At 45.6% G+C, this 17,303-nt stretch overlaps 1 protein-coding gene across 1 annotated transcript in view; it reads right to left on the minus strand.

Annotated features, from left to right (window-relative positions):
- Nucleotides 1-17,303, minus strand: part of LOC103743840 (CUB and sushi domain-containing protein 1-like) — a 117,238-nt gene that overhangs the window by 90,391 nt on the left and 9,544 nt on the right. Inside the window, exon 4 of the mRNA XM_008845336.1 lies at nt 14,707-14,909. Within this exon, the coding sequence (XP_008843558.1) occupies nt 14,707-14,909 (203 nt within the window). The remainder of the gene's footprint in view (nt 1-14,706; nt 14,910-17,303) is intronic.

A 17,303-nucleotide genomic window follows, 5' to 3' on the forward strand; every position in this document is an offset into this window, starting at 1 on the left:
TGGGGGGCGACGGACACACACGCACTAAGATTTCTCACCGGCTGTCAGGAAGGTCTCCGGTGGTTTGGGTGAAAATGTCCCCCACAGGCTCGAAGTATTTGGACAGTTTGTCCCCAGTCAGCCGCTGTTCTGGGAGGGCATAGGAGGTGATGCCTTGCTGGAGGAAGCCTGGGCTTTGCAAGCTCTTAAGCCTTGCCAGATTCCTAGTCCCCCTCTGCCCCCTGTACCCGCATGAGGATGTGATGGCTTGGCTTTCTGCTCCAGCCGCCTCTGCCACCATGTCTCCACTGCCATTATACACTCCAACTCTCTGAGCTGTAAGCCGAATAAACTCTTCCTTTTCTAAGCTGCCTTGGACACGGTGTTTTACCACAGAAACAGCAAAGTAACTAATGCAGTCTCCTAAGACGGTAACAAGGGAGTGGGCCCTGCAGGGACAAGACAGGGACACACAGGACATGAAGTAGCCACCCAGCTCCTACACAGTGAGAGGGTCACAGTCCATTCTGGGAAGGGCCGCACCAACAGCTGGGTGTGGAGAAGGGATGGGAAGAAGGTGAGAGGCTGCGGCCAGCAGAGGTGGAGCCGTGCCATCCCCTGAAGAGGCCTGGCTTTCCTCTGAGCTCTGAGCACAATGCAGGACAAGCATTTGTAAGTGCCAAGGACAGTTGTGGTCACTGCGCTCAGACCCCACGGTGAAGAAAGCATGGCACATGGTCGGGAACTTTGGAGGTGAGCACAGCAAGTGGCCAGCGAGAGGTGGGGGCAGATGAGGCTGTGTAGAGGGGACATGGAGGTTCCTTTCTCTTGCTGGTTTCAGGAGTCCCACAAGGTTTTCTGAGAGACTACCACATGGAGAGAATGAGGATTTGGGAAAGACTCCAGCCTGCTTTCCAGCAAGCCCCGAACTCCAGCCCCGGTGGGGCGCACCACCAGTGAAAGTTGGTCAACTAGAGTCAGAGCAGAGGTGAAGGGGGCAGTGGCTTCTGAGCACTGACATGGGCACCGTGGATGTGACAGGTGTATGTGTTCTGGGCACCAAATGTTTAGGGACACACTAATGTTCTTGGAAACGTCAGAGAAAGGAACACTAACATTCACACAGAAGCCGACCCATGCATGTTCATTCTTGGCATCATCGTCCCAAACTGAAAATAAACCATGTGTCCCTCAACGTGAGCATAATCCAAGCATGATGAAACCAACTGTTACAACCCCTGTGTGGACTACCACAAAGCAGTGGAAAGGGATACACTGTTGAGCTCCTGAGCCACCAGGCTCAGCCTCCGCAGAGCTACGCAGAAGGAGCCGCAGCCCAGTGCTGCATGGTTCCCAACCCTTCCACAGAACCGAAAGGACTGAGATCAAACCTCAGTGCAGAAATACACAGCTGACCACGGCTGACTGGGGTTAAGAAATGGGAGCCAGAGGGTCATGGGAGAGGAACAAAAGGGAGACTTTGGGACCCTCGTGGAGACAGAGATGCTCATGACCTCGGCACAATGTCCAGGTGTCTGCAGGTGACACTGTGGGGTTGACCTCTGGTTGACCACACAGAGGGCACAAAGTTCTTACCCCGTTCAACACGAACACCATATCTCTTAATTACCTCAGAATAAATCTTAGAAACTTACACGTATCTACACAGTATAACTCCTGGTGTTCACGGTGAGTACACACCCTGTGTTTACACAGTGGGACTCCTGGTGTTCATAGTAAGTATAAGCCATGCCATATCTAATACTGTTTTAGTTACAGGAAAGCTTCTATGCATATACATTTGATCATAAAATACCAAGTTGCCAAGAAGTGTCACACACATCCTGCATTTCTGAGCATCCTTTCCTGGCAGAAACACTATGGATTTTCTGTTGTACAATTCTTGGGACATGCTGAAAAATGTGAGGAGTCTGAGCTCAGCACAGCACAGCCATGGCTGGTTACAGTGGCTGCTTTCCTTGGATAATAGGTGTTTAAAGACTATCCAACGTACGAAAGCCCTTTGAACGAGCACAGTGCCTGTCTGCCCAGGAGCTGGTACTGTGAGCCAAAGAAAAGCGAGCATAAGTTAAGTTAGGGACAGTGTTCGCCAGATGCTTGAGAACATCTTAAACGTGACGTGTTTAGCTTGTGGGAGGAAAGACTGGTCTTCAAACAGACGTGTTGACAGAGCAGTGTCACCGGGACAAGACAGCGTGAAGAAGCTTGGAACACACTCTCCAGTGGCTCTTGGTGCCCATGTCCCATGTGGGAAACTCTCTTTCCTTTCCTGTGGAGATTTACTTTTACTGATGTATATGCATGTGTCTGTGCGTATCTAAGCCATGTTTGTGCAAGTGACCATGGGGATCAGGAGAGGGTGTCAGATTCCCCGGAACTGGAGTTACAGGCAGTTGTGAGCTGCCTGACGTGTGCTAGGAACTGAACTCAGGTCCTCTGCAAGAGCAGTGCAGGCTCTTACTGTTGTACCATCTCTCCAGACCCACAAATTTGTTTTTGTGCTTTTGTCTGTTGACATGCGCTTGCTTGAAAACTATGCTACTGAGTATACCTATCACACAGAAGTCTGTCTATATTGAATTTTACAACAGAAAGACTTTATTATGTAACAGATAAACCAATCACTTTGATTTCATAGAGTATGGAATGTGAATTGCATTACAGGCAAAAGCCCAGTCCAAATCCCAGGGGACTGTTTAAAGCTAATGAAGGGACAGTATGCCACACAGGACTGTAACTAACAGCGCTGTTAGACTGGGCAGAGTGTCCCCACCGCACTGGATCTCATGTTGGAATTCAGAGGTGATTTACTTTTAGTGGTAACTGTCTGATCACTTTCCTCTAGCTCAGTCGTGTTCCATATTTTATCTCCTTACTTAAACATTGTAACTTTAGATCATTATTCATCTAAATTAACTCAGAGACAATCAATTATTGGAAAAAGAATTTCACAGAGAGTGAAATTTGTAAGTGGCAGTTTTCTACTGCTTATAAATGTATAACGTGCTTTAGGTGTGAATGATGCTTTTGAGAGGTCTGTGTGCAGGAATATTCAGATCAACCACATCAGACCCTAGGCATAGTGGAGGGATGGTGCTCACGGTCAATGTGACTTCCCCACCTGAGTCCCCCTCATCAATGGGGGCATCCCCATCGCCCACAGTTCTCTGTGACATCTTCATTCGTGTAAATCAGTGCACTTTGCTCAACCCCTCCCTACCAGCACTTGTAAATACCCTGAGACAAAGGCTAATTATCAATTTTCACTCTATTGTGTCAAAAAGAAAAGCAACTTTGAAAAGCCAAATACTTTCATTCTTTGACGTTTCAAAGCTATGTCATCTAAAGCTATTTTTAAAAATGCTTCATCTCCAATAGGAGTGTTGATATTAAGTTTTAAAAGTACCTAAAACGACGGCTTTTCATTCCTTCTTTCATTATTCAGATTTAGTTTCTTTATAACGAATAAAACCAAAACAATTAAAAAGGTCAACTGTTATTCTGGAGAGATCCTTTTGTAAACATTTATTCACATCCCTGATTACAGTTTAATTGATTTTTTGCTTTCCAGCTGCTCTGAGCAATAGGATTGCTTCTACTGACAGAGGCAGACTTAAGGTGGGGAAATAATCACAGACCTCCATTAGGCACCCCGTAACGTGTCTGTTCACTGACAACAGGAGCCTGGCTCACAGTGGCAGGAGGTTCACAGTCTTGGCTGCTAGCAGCATGCATAGATCTGGCCCTGTCACCCTGGCATCTCGGCCTGGGATTCCTGTGTTTTACTGTTATCCCTTCTCCTCAGAACCTCAGGATCACGGCCATCCTGCCAAGCAGGCGTCAGGAGAATCCCACTGTCATCTGCTTGAATTGAGTGTTGTGAAGCAGAAGGCCAACGAGAGGGGAAAATCTAATTTGAGAACTGCGGACTGAATCATTTATCACATAATGCGTCCCTGGAGTCAGTGTGCCTCCACAAGTGCGGATAAATAATCACAATCCTTGCGTGTGGTGGAAACTTACACAGCAAAGTGCCTTTGTAGCCTTTGCGAGCAGGCCTCACCTAAACTGAGCGATGGTAAAAAGGGTGTTTAGTCCTAATTTAGCCTAATTAACTAGCAACAGATGCTAATGAATCCTGTGCACAGGCTTGAAGTCACATAACTGTTGCAAATAGAGCCGTGCCTGGCCACAAGTACTGCGTTTTACCCAGACTGACAATACATAAATGTGATGTGTGTGCATCTATGTCTGAGTCCTCTGTCCTTACACATCTCATCATGCAAGTGGGTTTCATTATGCTTGTGATAATAATGACGTATGCTGTATAACATGCTCATGGGTGTGTATTTTTCTTGCAGTCACTGACATATGAATGACTTATGTTCTCTCTAACAATGACACATGCTGCTAACACATCACACAGACCTGTATCTCCACTGAGTTTTAACCACCTGAATGAGAATGCATATTATTTGGGGGAAACTTTAAATTGGAATTCCACACACATCCTATTGAAGAACTTTTTTAGGAATTAGAGTTAAATATCCATTCAGTAAATGCATAGTCTTGCCAGAAACAGTAACTAAAAAATAAGAGATCCACAGAAAATCAGCTGGGGCACATATGGGATTAAAGAGTGAGGACAAGATGCCATCAGGAGTCAGAGAGGGTGCAGGCAGTGAATGCGGGTGTCCATGCCTGGTCTCTGTTCTCTGCACACACAACAGTGGGACTGACCATAAGGTCGGATGGAGGACGAAAGTCATAGGAGGCAGGCAGGCAGTCAGTCACAGGGGTTGAGTGTCCTAGAAGGCTTGGAAGCTCTGCGCAACTCTGGATAGGCAGGCGATCCACAGAGGCCCAGGGCAGGGAGGTTCAGAAGCATGAGGGCTCAGGACGAAAATTCATTGGGATCAGATGCCACGGAATCACCACATTGGCTAATGTCCTGTTTGGTGGAGACCAAACTAAAGCAACAGCTTGTGATGGAGACCAATCAGCCCCTCAGCCTTGTTGAAAGTCATAGCCACTGGCTGGACATGGTTCAGTGTGGTTCATGGTCTTTTATAGGTCTCTGCCGATGCTCAAGTGAACTCATCTAATTGGCATCTTACAGGTTGAGAAGACAGACAAGAACTGGGGCTAGAGGTCTTGTGGTCTGTCCAAGCCTGGGGAAGAAGTCAGAGGTCCTTGAGGGGGTTAATAGAGAGGAGCAGGTACTCCAAAACCAGCTCCTCAGATGAGATGACGTGTGCATCTACAGGACAGTGATGTCGTAGTGATTGAGGCCCAGTAGAAGCAGAGCAGAGATCTAGGGGATGGGAGTCGTTAGCATAGCAGTCCTGAAAGAGGCTGTTTAGGGGCAGAGCTACTGGGGGATGGAGCTGAGGAAGCAGCAAGCAGGAACCCTGGGATGGCGTGGGAGTCAGGGAGACGGGGAATAAACACCATCCCCAGATCTCCCTGCTCACTGTTCATTTGGCATCAGTGTCTCTGATTACGCGAAGCACAGCTAAGGCCTTAGCATCCCACAGGATTAGGACCAATAACTTCAGGAGGGACGTCTCATCACTCAACACATCCACGTATATGCTTGTGCCACAGTCCAGCTGACCAGGCACAGCAACAGTGATGTGACACTTTTTAACCCTGATTTGTCACAAGGCACCATTTTCTGGCAGTTTCTGTCCTATAAAACAGCCCCACCCTGTTCAGCAATTATCAGTGCCAAAGGTTTCTCCCTGTGTAAACAACCAATTACTTTAAAATGAAAACACAGCTATTAAATTATCTTTCAATACAGTAAATTACACCTGCCTCGTGGCCTTCAGATATTACCTGCTGCTTATGAAGAAATCGATCTTAGAGTCTGAGCAGTTGGAAGCTGTTGCCTCCATGTTCCCCAGAGCGTAGGAGTTGGTGGTGGGTTTAGTCAGGCCCTGGGGATGCAGCTCTGGTTGATTCGACCCAGGAGGAAAGGTCAGTTTTGGGTGCTGAAATCCATTTTCCTATGTCTCATGCATGATTAAATGGTAATTACACAGTAATGAAGAGTGTTTGGCTCATTACAGTTAACATACTTGTAGCAGTCAGTGTGTCCCCGTTTCAACACTGTGCTGAGCCCGCAAGACAATTACTATCTGATGGGACGATGTCGTCTGTGCACCCACAGGTCATCTCCCAGGAGAGGGGAGGTTGTCTTACATAAAGTGAAGGAACTGTGAAATACCCTCTGCTCCCTTGGGGGGACTTAAAGCAGACACTACAGAATCAGTGGAAGTTACAGGATGCTGTTCCTGAATCCACATTTATATTTTATGTTTTAATTATATCTTATTCCATTCTAATCTATTCTGAGACAGGCTTTCATGTAACCCAAGCTGCCCTCAAACTCACTGTGGAGCTGAGGATAACCTTGAACTCCCTGACTCTCCTGCCTCTACTTCCCAAGTCCTGGGATTACTGGTATTCATGCTATGCCCAGTCTAGGTGGTGCTGGGGACTGAACCCAAGCCATCATGCATTCCAGGTAAGCACCCTGCTGACTGGGCTACAGCCCCAGCACCTTAGCATTCTTTTAAAGAAAGGGAAAAGCAAATATTGACAATAAAAAAGAAACTTACTAACGATAGGCTAAGCTGTGCTCATGCAAAAATGGGCGTTAAGCTTCATGAAATAATTCTATTGATTTTCATCTCATCTCCACATACCAGGTACTTGTGAGCAGAAGGAATTATATTATTTGAAAGGTCAGCAAAACCACACGCTCCATATTAAAGGGCAGAATACATTCTTCAGCAGTCAAGGCCAGGCCTACACAGCAGGTATTTCCCATAGCCAACGTGGGACAAAAAGCCTTTATTTCCAGCAGTGTGAGCCCTTCAGTGCAGGTGATAGTACTTTATCATTAAAATCCGTCTGTGAGAATTTACTACCGAGGCATGTGTGGGGATGTTTGCGTGAGTCTTAGCTGCATTAGGATCACCAACCTGCAGTAGGCAGAGTGGTGGTGACATACAGTAGAAATCCTTCTGATATGTTAACACTGACAAACCGAGGGCTTTCAGGCTTACCCAGTTATCAGAGACTGGCATGCAGCTCTGTAATGCTCTAGAAATATGAAGTTGGTGCCCTCAGAAACTTAGCTCTGGTCAGAGTCGGACCAACACAGTGGAAGCAGAGGCCTCGGTCTGGAGGTCGCAAGTCCACCAAGGGCTCTCCAGGAGGGAGATGGGCAGCTGCTCTGGCTTGTCCTCCCTCCCACCCCTTCCTCCTGCTGTTCTGGCTGAATGAAGAAGCTGGAAGGAATCTGTTCTGAGGGAGGTTTGTGATAGAATCCTGGCTCCTGGTGAAAGGTCCCCATGTGGACTCCCCTCTAGTCCTTATCCCTAATCAAGCATGCGGTCCATGTGTTTGTGTTACCCAACATTTACTTTTTCTCATCGATTGCATAATGATTGCCAAAGTGGCTATATATTTTTTAAAATTATTTTTTAAAGTAGCATGTAAAAAATATATTTTACTAGGGCAGTTTCATACATACACACCATTATACTTTGTCATAGTGTGTCCCTCTCCCTCTATCCTCCCTGTGTCCCCTACTACCCTGTGGCTGATTCTTCCTTTGCCAAGATGGACTCCCTCCAGCTATCAGGTCCATAACTTTTTCTATCTTTTTTTTTACAATCTCTTCCTCTCTATCATGTCCTTTCTAGTTTCATGCATGTCCTCACACATGCATGCACACACATGCACACACACACACACACACACATATACATTGCTATATATACATACACATAATTTTAAATCTATGGTTCATATTAGAAAAACCAAGTAGTATTTGTCTATCTAATTCTGGTTTATTTCACTTAACATACTGATTTCTGGTTCCATTCATTCTCCTGAAAGTGTGACTGTTTTTCTTTGCAGCTGAATAAAATTCCATTGTCTTCTTCATTCCTGTACTGATGATGTCATTCATGAAGAAGGGTGATCTGACTCCTTCTGTCTTCTTGATCTAGCTAAGCCTCTGAGCACTGTATCAATTGAGAGTTTGGAGAGTGGGAACCTTGGCTCATTCACGTTTAGTGTAATGCTGGCTGTAGCTGATCAACTGCAGCCTTTCTTATGATGAGGTCTGCTCTTTCCATTCCCAGCTCCTTCAGGGCTTTATCACAAAAGGACACAGAAATGTGTCACAGGCCTTTTCTGCACAGGGTGAGATGGCCATGCTGTTTCTGCTTAAGTCAATTTATGCCTGCATTGTACTTACTGATTTGTGTATGTTGAACCAACCTCACATTTTTGGAATGAAATCAACTTGTTCATGGTGTCTGGTCATCTCGATGTGTTCTTGAATTCAGTTTGAAGGAATCTGACCGAGTAGTTTCGTGGCTCAGGGAAATTGGTCGGTGGTTTTCTGTTCTTGGTCCCTTGTTCAGTTTTGGCTTTGGGATCATCCTGCTTCACAGGGTGAATCTGGCAGTGTTCTCTCTGTTTCTGTTTTACGGATCACTTTGAGGAGACCTGGTGTTAGGTCTCCTTTAAAGGTTCGCTGGAATTCAGCAGGGAATCCACCTGCCTTTCTTTGTGGGGAGACGTTTTACTATTGCTTCAATCTCACTGGGTGTTTGGGGTCTGCTGCAGTGGTTGGTATCCTTTTGCTTAAATTTGGGCAAGTCCCATGTGTCCCGACATTTGTTCATTCAGTCTAGATTTTCTAGTGTTTGAAATGTTTTCAAAGGACTCCCTAGTCGTTCCCTAGATTTCACTGGAATCTGTAGCAGCCTCATTTCTATCTCTAGTTTTATTTATTTTGGTCTTTTTGTCTTTTGCTTAATTTTTGTGAGGAGTTTGCCAATCCTATTTTCTCAAAGAACCAATCATTGCTTGATTTATTCTATGTATTCTTGACTATTTCATTAACTTCTGCCTTAAGATTTCTTATTTCCTGCCATTTACTACAATGCTTCGGACTGCTCTTCTTCCTCTAAGGCCTTGAGATGTGTTAGCAGATTATTTGCTTGAGATCTTTCTATAAGTTTTCCTCTTACAACTGTCTTAGCTGTGTTCCAAAGGTTGTGGTAAGGTGTGTTTTCATTTTTATTTAATTCTAAGAAATGTTTAATTCTTTTAAAAATTATTTATTATCTATTTTATATGTATGTATATATTGCCTACATGGATGTGAGTGTACCCATGTTGTGCAGTGCCCATGGAGGTCAGAAGAGGGTGTCTGGAACTGGAGTTACAAATGGTTATTAGCTGCCATGTGGGTGCTGAGAATTGAACACAGGTCCTCTGTAAGGGCAGTCGGTGCTCTTAAGTGCTGAGACATCTCTCCAGCCCCCTATTTCTTTAATTCTGTGTTTTATAGGGACTTACTGATTACCCAAAATTATATTGTTTAGTTTTCTGGTATTTGTATAATTTCTGTGATTTTTCTTCTTATTTATCTCTAGTTTTACATTAGTATGATCTACTAAAACGGAAAACAATTATTTTGATAATTCTGTAGTTAAGACTTGGTGTGTGGCCTGTGTTAGACAATGTTCCATGGACTGCTGAGAAGAATGTGCCTTTTGTCTCTGTTAGATGGACTATCCTGTAGATGTCTGCTAAGTACATTTGATTGATGATGCCAACTAACTTTGAGATTTCCTTACAGAATATGACTTGGATGATCTGTTTCAAGATGTGAGTGGAGCATTGAAATTGTGTACTGTTCTAGCTCCCGATCTGCTGCTGTGATAAACGCTCTCTGACTAAAGCCTCGTGGGAGGAAAGGGTTTATTTGGTTTACACTTCCAGATCCTAGTTCATCCCTGAAGGAAGTCAGGGCAGGAACCGTCAGGATCCGTGTAGCTATGCTGACTGTCGGCTCATCACTGGCTTTTACTCAGATAGTTTCTTACACAGCTCAGGACAACCGGCCAAGGCACAGTGCTGCCACAATGGTCTAGATCTTCCTACATCAATTAGCAAGTGTGACAATGTGTTCTGTTGACAAGAAAATCTAACATGGACACTTAAGTATCACTGTGTCAGGACCTATCTGGGGCTCTATGTCCATTAGTGCTTGTTTTATAAAGTTGGGAATTCCAACATTTGGTCCACATAGCTTTACAACTGTTTTATACTTTGGATGATTCTCCTTTTACTAATATGTATGGATTTCTTTATCTCTTCTGAGTAATTTTGGTTTGAAGTCCACTTTATTAGATATCAGGACAGCTCTACTACTTGTTTTTTATTTTTTCTATTTGCTTGATAGATTATTTTTCATCTGTTGACTTGAAGGCTGTGGGTGTCCTTAGCAATGGGGCGTGTTTCTTGGAGACAACAGACATTCGGATCTAATTTTCATATCCAGTCAGCCAGTCTGCATCTCTATTGCTGTGCTGACATTTTCACCTGGTTGTTTTTTGTTTTTTGTTTTTCCTTAGCTGTGGAGTTATGGTGTTTCAGAGGGGTCTGCCTTTTCATATTCAGTGTTTCTGTGTTGTATTTTGTGCATTTGTTGGTCTGGATAGCTCATGAGGGTTTTTCTTTTTATTTTATTTTGGTTTGGATTTTTTTTTTTTTTTTTTTGGTCTTTTTGAGACAGGGTCTCCCTGTAGCCCCAGCTGTCCCGGAACTCACTATATAGACCAGGCTGGCCTTGAACTCACAGAGATCCACCTGCCTCCGCCTCCCAAGTGCTGGGATTAAAGGCATGCACCACCACACCCGGTTTTTGTTATTTTTTTTTAATGTGTATATTATGAGTATATTGCCTACATGTGTGTAAGTGCACCTAGGTCATGTAATACCTGCAGAGTCAGAAGTCAGAAGTTCAGAGTCCTCTAGAACTGGAGTTATGGATTGTTGTTAGCCTCCATGTAGGTGCTAGGAAACAAACTTGGGTCCACTGGAAGAACAGCCAGTGTTCTTAACTGCCGAGCCATCTCACCAGCCCCAGCTCCTGAGTTTTTATTTGGAGAGCTTCTGCTGAGGACTCAGCAAGGAGGAAGCTGACTGCTTTGGAAGCCTGACCCTGAAAGGGAGCTGTGGATGACCTCTGCCACCCTGCCCCTCACAGTGTGATGTCTGTCCTCTTTTCTGCAGCTTTTGGGTATCTGTTTACTTCCCCGTGGATTTCTGAAGTCCCCTTTCCCTTTCTTTGGAATGGAGTTTATTTTTCCTAATTTTGGCTATCTTCTTCACAGGTACACACAGACACAGCTTCAAGTCCTGGGTCTAGCCCAGAGATCCCATACTGGACACTTTCTAAGACAGTAGTGAGATTAGCCATTTCACCACATGCCTGGGCTCTCCAGTGAGCCTTGCTCTCATGTGCATGCTCAGCTCCCTTTGCGTGTTTCTCCTCCTGTGCTTACATGTGCAGGTGTCTGTATATGTCGCCCTTTGCTGTGATCCCTGCTCTTGGAAGCTGCGTGGTGTGTTCACAGGTTCTCAGGAGTACAGCCAGGCCAACGAAGTCTCAAGCAGACAGCGGGCCGCCTCCCTCTCACTGCAGGCCAAGAAGGAAACCTAAATCCCCAGAGTCACAGCCCATGCCATGTTTTTATGTCCTGACTTTTCCTTAAATGAATTTCATAGAAACTTGTCTAGAAAAAGCCTGATGTGGGTGTAGTGCCTATGATCCCAGCACCAGGGAAGAAGAAGCAGGCAGAGCTCTTTGAGTTTTAAACCAGGCTGTATGCACAGGTTGTTTGTTCTGGGTCAGCCAGGTCTACACAGTGAGAGCCTATCTCAAAACAAAACATACACACACACACATACACACACACACACACACACACACACACAGAGTGAGAGAGACAGAGAGACAAAGACAGACTGAGACAGACAAGAAACAGAAAGCCCAAGTATCAATGTACAGCATTCACTCCTGAATGTGCTGTTTCTTCATGTCTGTGATACACCTAGGGGTTCATTAACTAGAACAGGACAGAGCGAGGGACTCTATGCAAATCTGCACTAAGTCACAGAGTTGCTGGCATTCAGGCTCTCGTAACTCCACGTGCTACAACTAATACACCTAGAAACGCTACAAATTGAAATGATAGATATTTCATTTCAGTGGAAAATTTTGCAATTATACCCTCTCTTCCTGTTAATATATTAAATAAGTATGCAAAGGGAAGGGAAGGATCTATGATGCTCAAAAAGTTATAATAAAGTAATTTGATTATATTTAACTGAAATTAGGAACATGCCCTCTGAAAACAGAGAGTCCTGAAAGAACACACCAAAAATGAGGGACTCTAGGGTTCACACAATAAACATTAAAAACAGAGAGAAAAGCCGCTGTGTTTATTACTGCCCAAACTAGGAAGCAGTTGAGACATTTTTTTCAGCCCAGAGATGGCTAAGCAACTTCGGGTCTATCCAACAATGGACTATTATTCACCTCTAAAAAGAAGTGAGCATCCCAGCCTTAAAAAGACATGGACAGCATTTAAATGTCCATGAGGGCAAAGAGGAAGAGGCCCCTGGAAAATGCTGCATGATGTGTAATTCTAGCCATGAGGCATCTGGGGGAGCGGGACACTGGAGACCAGGAAGGAAGATGGTCAGGGTTGGCCTGGGAGGAGGGGGGAGTGGGGGAGGAGGGAGGGGGATGGGGGAGGGAGGGAGCAAAGTGCTTCTTTGGGGCCACGAGACAATGTCTGTTCAGAAAGAGAGCAGGTGGTGGTCACATGTCATTACAGCCTTACATAGACCAGAGCACGCTAATATGACTGTAATTTGGGTGATAACAAGGTGTCAGTTGAGCTCATAAATTGACCAATTCTGGAGAGTGTGGGAGTCCATCAGGATGTTTATGAGAATGCTCTACACCTTCAAGTTTGCTGCGAACCTAAAAGTACTATAGAAAAAAGTCTACTAAACCGGAAAGGGCTGAGTGCAGACAGAAAGCAGAAGCTGGGCAGTGAGCATCACCTGCTACCTTGTGAGCTTTGGGTTAGCCAAATAAAGTCTAACAAATACAGATCAACACATTGTGATTTCAGAAAACAAGACGATTTATAGTACAATCAAAGATTAATCCTGAATCACAAGACTCTTTCGAGATATGATGGTTCCTGAAGGTGTAACTTCTTGGACAGTTAGTTACCACAGGACACTGAGAACACTTCCATATAAAGATACGGGTCCATGGATGTGGCTTAGTCAGTAGAGCAGGAACCTAGCACATATGATCCCTGGGTTCAATCCCCAGTACCACAGAAGCCCATGCTAATCCCAGCCCTTGGGGGCTGGAGGCAGGAAGATCAAAATTCATCATCATCTTTGGCTACATTGCAAGCTTGACACCAGCCTGGGCTCCCATGAGACCCGGTCTCAAAAAAATTAATGAAAAAAAAAATAAAGGTATGATTTCACAGATACGTGTTTGCAAATTAATGCCTTATATAGTGAAACCAGAGAAAGAATTTGTGGAGACTGTAACCTCAATTTCATTAGCAACCTTTTAATGCATGAACTGGACCTCAGTCAATTTCCTTATGTAAATCCTAAACATGGCTCATCACTGACCTGCCAAAGACAATTGCATAGGGACGTGTTTATGAGCAGATTCCACTTGTTTTACGACTGTGGCTGACCTCGAGTGCCACCGAGGCTCTACCTGGGGCTCTTTGAAGGGCACCAAAAGGTTGAACTGCCAAGGACCACATCTATCCTGTCCTTCTGAGGAAACAATTCATGAAATGGGCTGGGCAGTAAGGATGGGGACTATCTATGGGGCTAATAGTTCAAGTGTGTAAATGTGCCTCTCAATAGTAATTTAGCAGAGGTTATTCTATTAGTGACTTCAAGCTTTAGCTGGAGGAAGGAAAAATGTAGACACTTGTACTGTGCCCTGGGAGATAGAGAACATCACATCAAACATGAGCCTCCACAGCAGGCAGCCAAAGCCCCACACAGCCTTGAAAGACTACTTAGAGGGTCACAGTCACCACCAGTTTGGGGAGAACCCCAGATACAAACCCCAGACACACATCTGCTTTCCACTGCGGCCGAGGTACTCCCTGGCCAGGTGAAGCCGTCAGAGTCATTATTTTGCCCATGTAACTGTTTCTATCTGGTAATGAACACAGTTTCCTAAGCCAGCTTCTGTTGATATTTATGGGTTTGGGATGCTCCTAAACATGGCCCACAGGCACCTCTCCGGCAGCCTGTGACTAGGTCCTGAAGTAGGACACGCAAGAACCCTCTGATCCTCCCCTAAGGTTAGTGACAAGACTGTCCTTCCAAAACATTCCTCCTAGATGCGGAAGAGTGCACAGCATGGGAAGGGAGTCTAATCCAGCAGGGCACAGCAGAGTCACACCCTGATGGCCACCTGGTCACCCCGTCGGCCCACCAAGCATGCTTCCCCCAGAGCCTCTACGCCTTTCCTTCTGTCTACATTGCAGAGACTTCCAAGCCACAGAAAGCTGATATTGAATAAATTTGGCTATGCTTCTCCTATCAGTTTGTCTTTTATCATTGGGACCGTATCCATGAGCCCAGAAGGAGGTAAGAGATCCCCTCTCTCCCTCCAAACAAAAACAACAACAAAAGAAACCACTTCTCCTTGACCATACGTGCTTTCCTAGATTCAAACTGCTCGACAGATGACGCACCCCACACAAGAACACAGCATTCTGCACCCATGGTGAGCCAAGTGAGGAAGCACTGTGCACCTACTGGAGAACTGGATGGAGAAGCCAGACTTGCTGATGAAGAAGTCACTGTCGAACTGCAGTGTGAGCAAGTTGAAGGTGCTGTGGATGTCCTCAGGCAGGGCCGAGCCACTCCACTCCTTCAGGAGGATGTTACCGTCCACGGGGCCATCCCAGACCTTGAGGATGTCGTGAGCCGTCTCAGTGTCAAAAACAATGAAATGGAGGCTGCAAAGAAAGACCAGAGGTTCTGCGTTGAATGGCACTCAGTTTCCTGCCACAGAGGGCATCCTGACCACGCCATCATGCTAGCCACGGGGTCATCCTACACACAAGGTTGTAATGGACACTCACAAAGTCCAACTAAATGTTCGCTACCAACATCTGATAAAAAAGAATGGGAAACCGAGGACCCTGGCAGTTAATTCATTCATACGAGTGTAACAGGACAGACAGTCTGTTACGTGTGTAAAAGTGGACACTGCGAGACTGCCAGAGCTCTCTGTGATTCCAACCAGCTCACACACAGCCAAAGGAGTTTGGGTGCTGGCAGGGCTTCAAGTCAGTTCACATCAGTGTTGTTCTCAGGCTGCACACATGGTGGCAGCAAAGGCACCAGAAAGCCCCTGTCCAAGGTCTGTCTGAGCATCCGCCGCCTGTGCTGGCCTGGTCTGGTCCACGCTGTGCTGTCTGTCTCTGTAAATTTTGCCTTCAGGGAAAGGATCCTATTTGGGACATCAACACAAAGGCAGGAATGTCCAGTATAAACTCTCTGCCTTGTAACACTTTAGCACACGTCTATTCGACTTACAGACACTCCCCAGACCGTTTTTACGCCCAAGGAAGCGCCTGTCTCGGTAACCTGCAGCTCTCTCCACAGCAATGCACAGATGGAAGAATTTACTAAAACATCCATGAGAGCCTGTGTCTCCTGAGAAAGTTCTTTACAGGTTTCCATTGCTGCTTATTGTTCATCTACCATGCAGAAGGGGCAGCGGCTACAGCGGATCGAAACAGGACTGAACACAGATGTTCATTCATGCAGAGGACAGGTGTGCTGCACCTGTGCAAGCAAAGTACATAGTGCATTCAGGCTCGCAGTAAAAATTTGTGAGGGACAGAACATGACAGAACGTTTTTCACCATTTAGTCTCTTAATATTTTTTCCTATTTACTTCAATATTTTGTTGTTGTTGTTGTTTTGAGACAGGGTCTCCCTGTAGCCCCAGTTGGCCTTGAACTTGCTATGTAGACCAGGCTGGCTGAGATCTCACAGAGATCCTCTTGCCTCTGCCTCCTGAGTGCTGGGACTAAAGGCCTGTGCCACCATGCCTGGTTTCCTTCAATCTTTTTACAAACAATTTGGAGAAGTTTTAAGTGGTGAGAAAGAGTGTAGGGTAGAGCTGAGGAGAGACATGCCCAGCACGAATGTTGGCGGAAGCCATGCGGAAACCTAGTATTGTATAAGGATGTCCCCCCACACTATACATATAATCTTATAAAATTTTAGGCACATTTAACTTGTAAGTTAACTTAATTGGAGTTAATTTACACGGGGATAATTCTCATCCCAGAAGCTATAGGTTGCCAAATAAAAATCCCAGCGCTGTTGGTCAGAGTTGTCCCAGAGACCCCAGAACAATACAGGCCCTGTCTTTGCTCTTGGTTACCCACCAGAACTTGATGGTGAGACTCCATTTCTGACAACACTTGTCACAGGGCATGGGGAAGTCAAGTCAGTACTGAGCAGGAAGTTTCTTCGCCGTGGCTAGCTCAGCAGTGGAAGGTGCTATGTAGACTGCTGAGGGTAAAAGCCTTCAGCAGTCCTTCCCCGCTCTCAACCCACTGAACTTCAGTAAAGACAAATGTACTGACGTAGACCCAGGGGCACAATAGAGGCATGACTGTTATGGGGGTAACCAACCGCTTTCTGATTGGATTTAAGGCCTCCTCCACAGGGGGGAGCACATGTCTGATATTGTAAAATCTGTCTTAAACTCACGTTTTCCTGGCCCAGGGGTGAACCTACTACTGGTACTCTACTAAAAGGACATCATCCTTGTCTCCAAACTCATGTCTCCATACTCATGGATTAATGCAGCACTCCAACCTAATCAGAGAAGTTTCATGGTGCACTGGCCAGTGGTTAACATAGAAACTCACAATGGGTGAAAATGCAGAGAATAAGTGTCAGTTGGGTGCTCAGCCACAAATGGGACACCTAGATCACAACCCCGCCTGAGGCTCCGGGGCCATCGCAGAAAAAGCCTTAGAGAGACTGTGAGAGCCAGAAGGTGGATGGAGCAGAGCAAACCGCATCTGGACATGGCATGACTGCTTCAGTGATGAACTCTCAGCATCAGTGGCTGCCTGCACCAGCCCTGAAGGAGAACAGCCAGCATTCCCCCATGGAGTAGGAAGGGCTATGAGTCCTCATCCCTGGCTGAGGAGTATGTACAGGAGATGGCTTCTGGGGAGGGAGAGTCAGTTTTTCTTTAAGAGTACGGCTCCTGGCAGGTGAACCCTGTGCACACGATCAGAACCATGTTATCACCATGTGCGAGATCATCCTCGGATCACTTTTACATCCAGATCACGAGTCTTCTCATGTGAAAAATATAG

Source organism: Nannospalax galili, unplaced genomic scaffold, assembly GCF_000622305.1.
Source record: "Nannospalax galili isolate Female #2095 unplaced genomic scaffold, S.galili_v1.0 scaffold802, whole genome shotgun sequence".
NCBI classification, from domain to species: Eukaryota; Metazoa; Chordata; class Mammalia; order Rodentia; family Spalacidae; genus Nannospalax; species Nannospalax galili.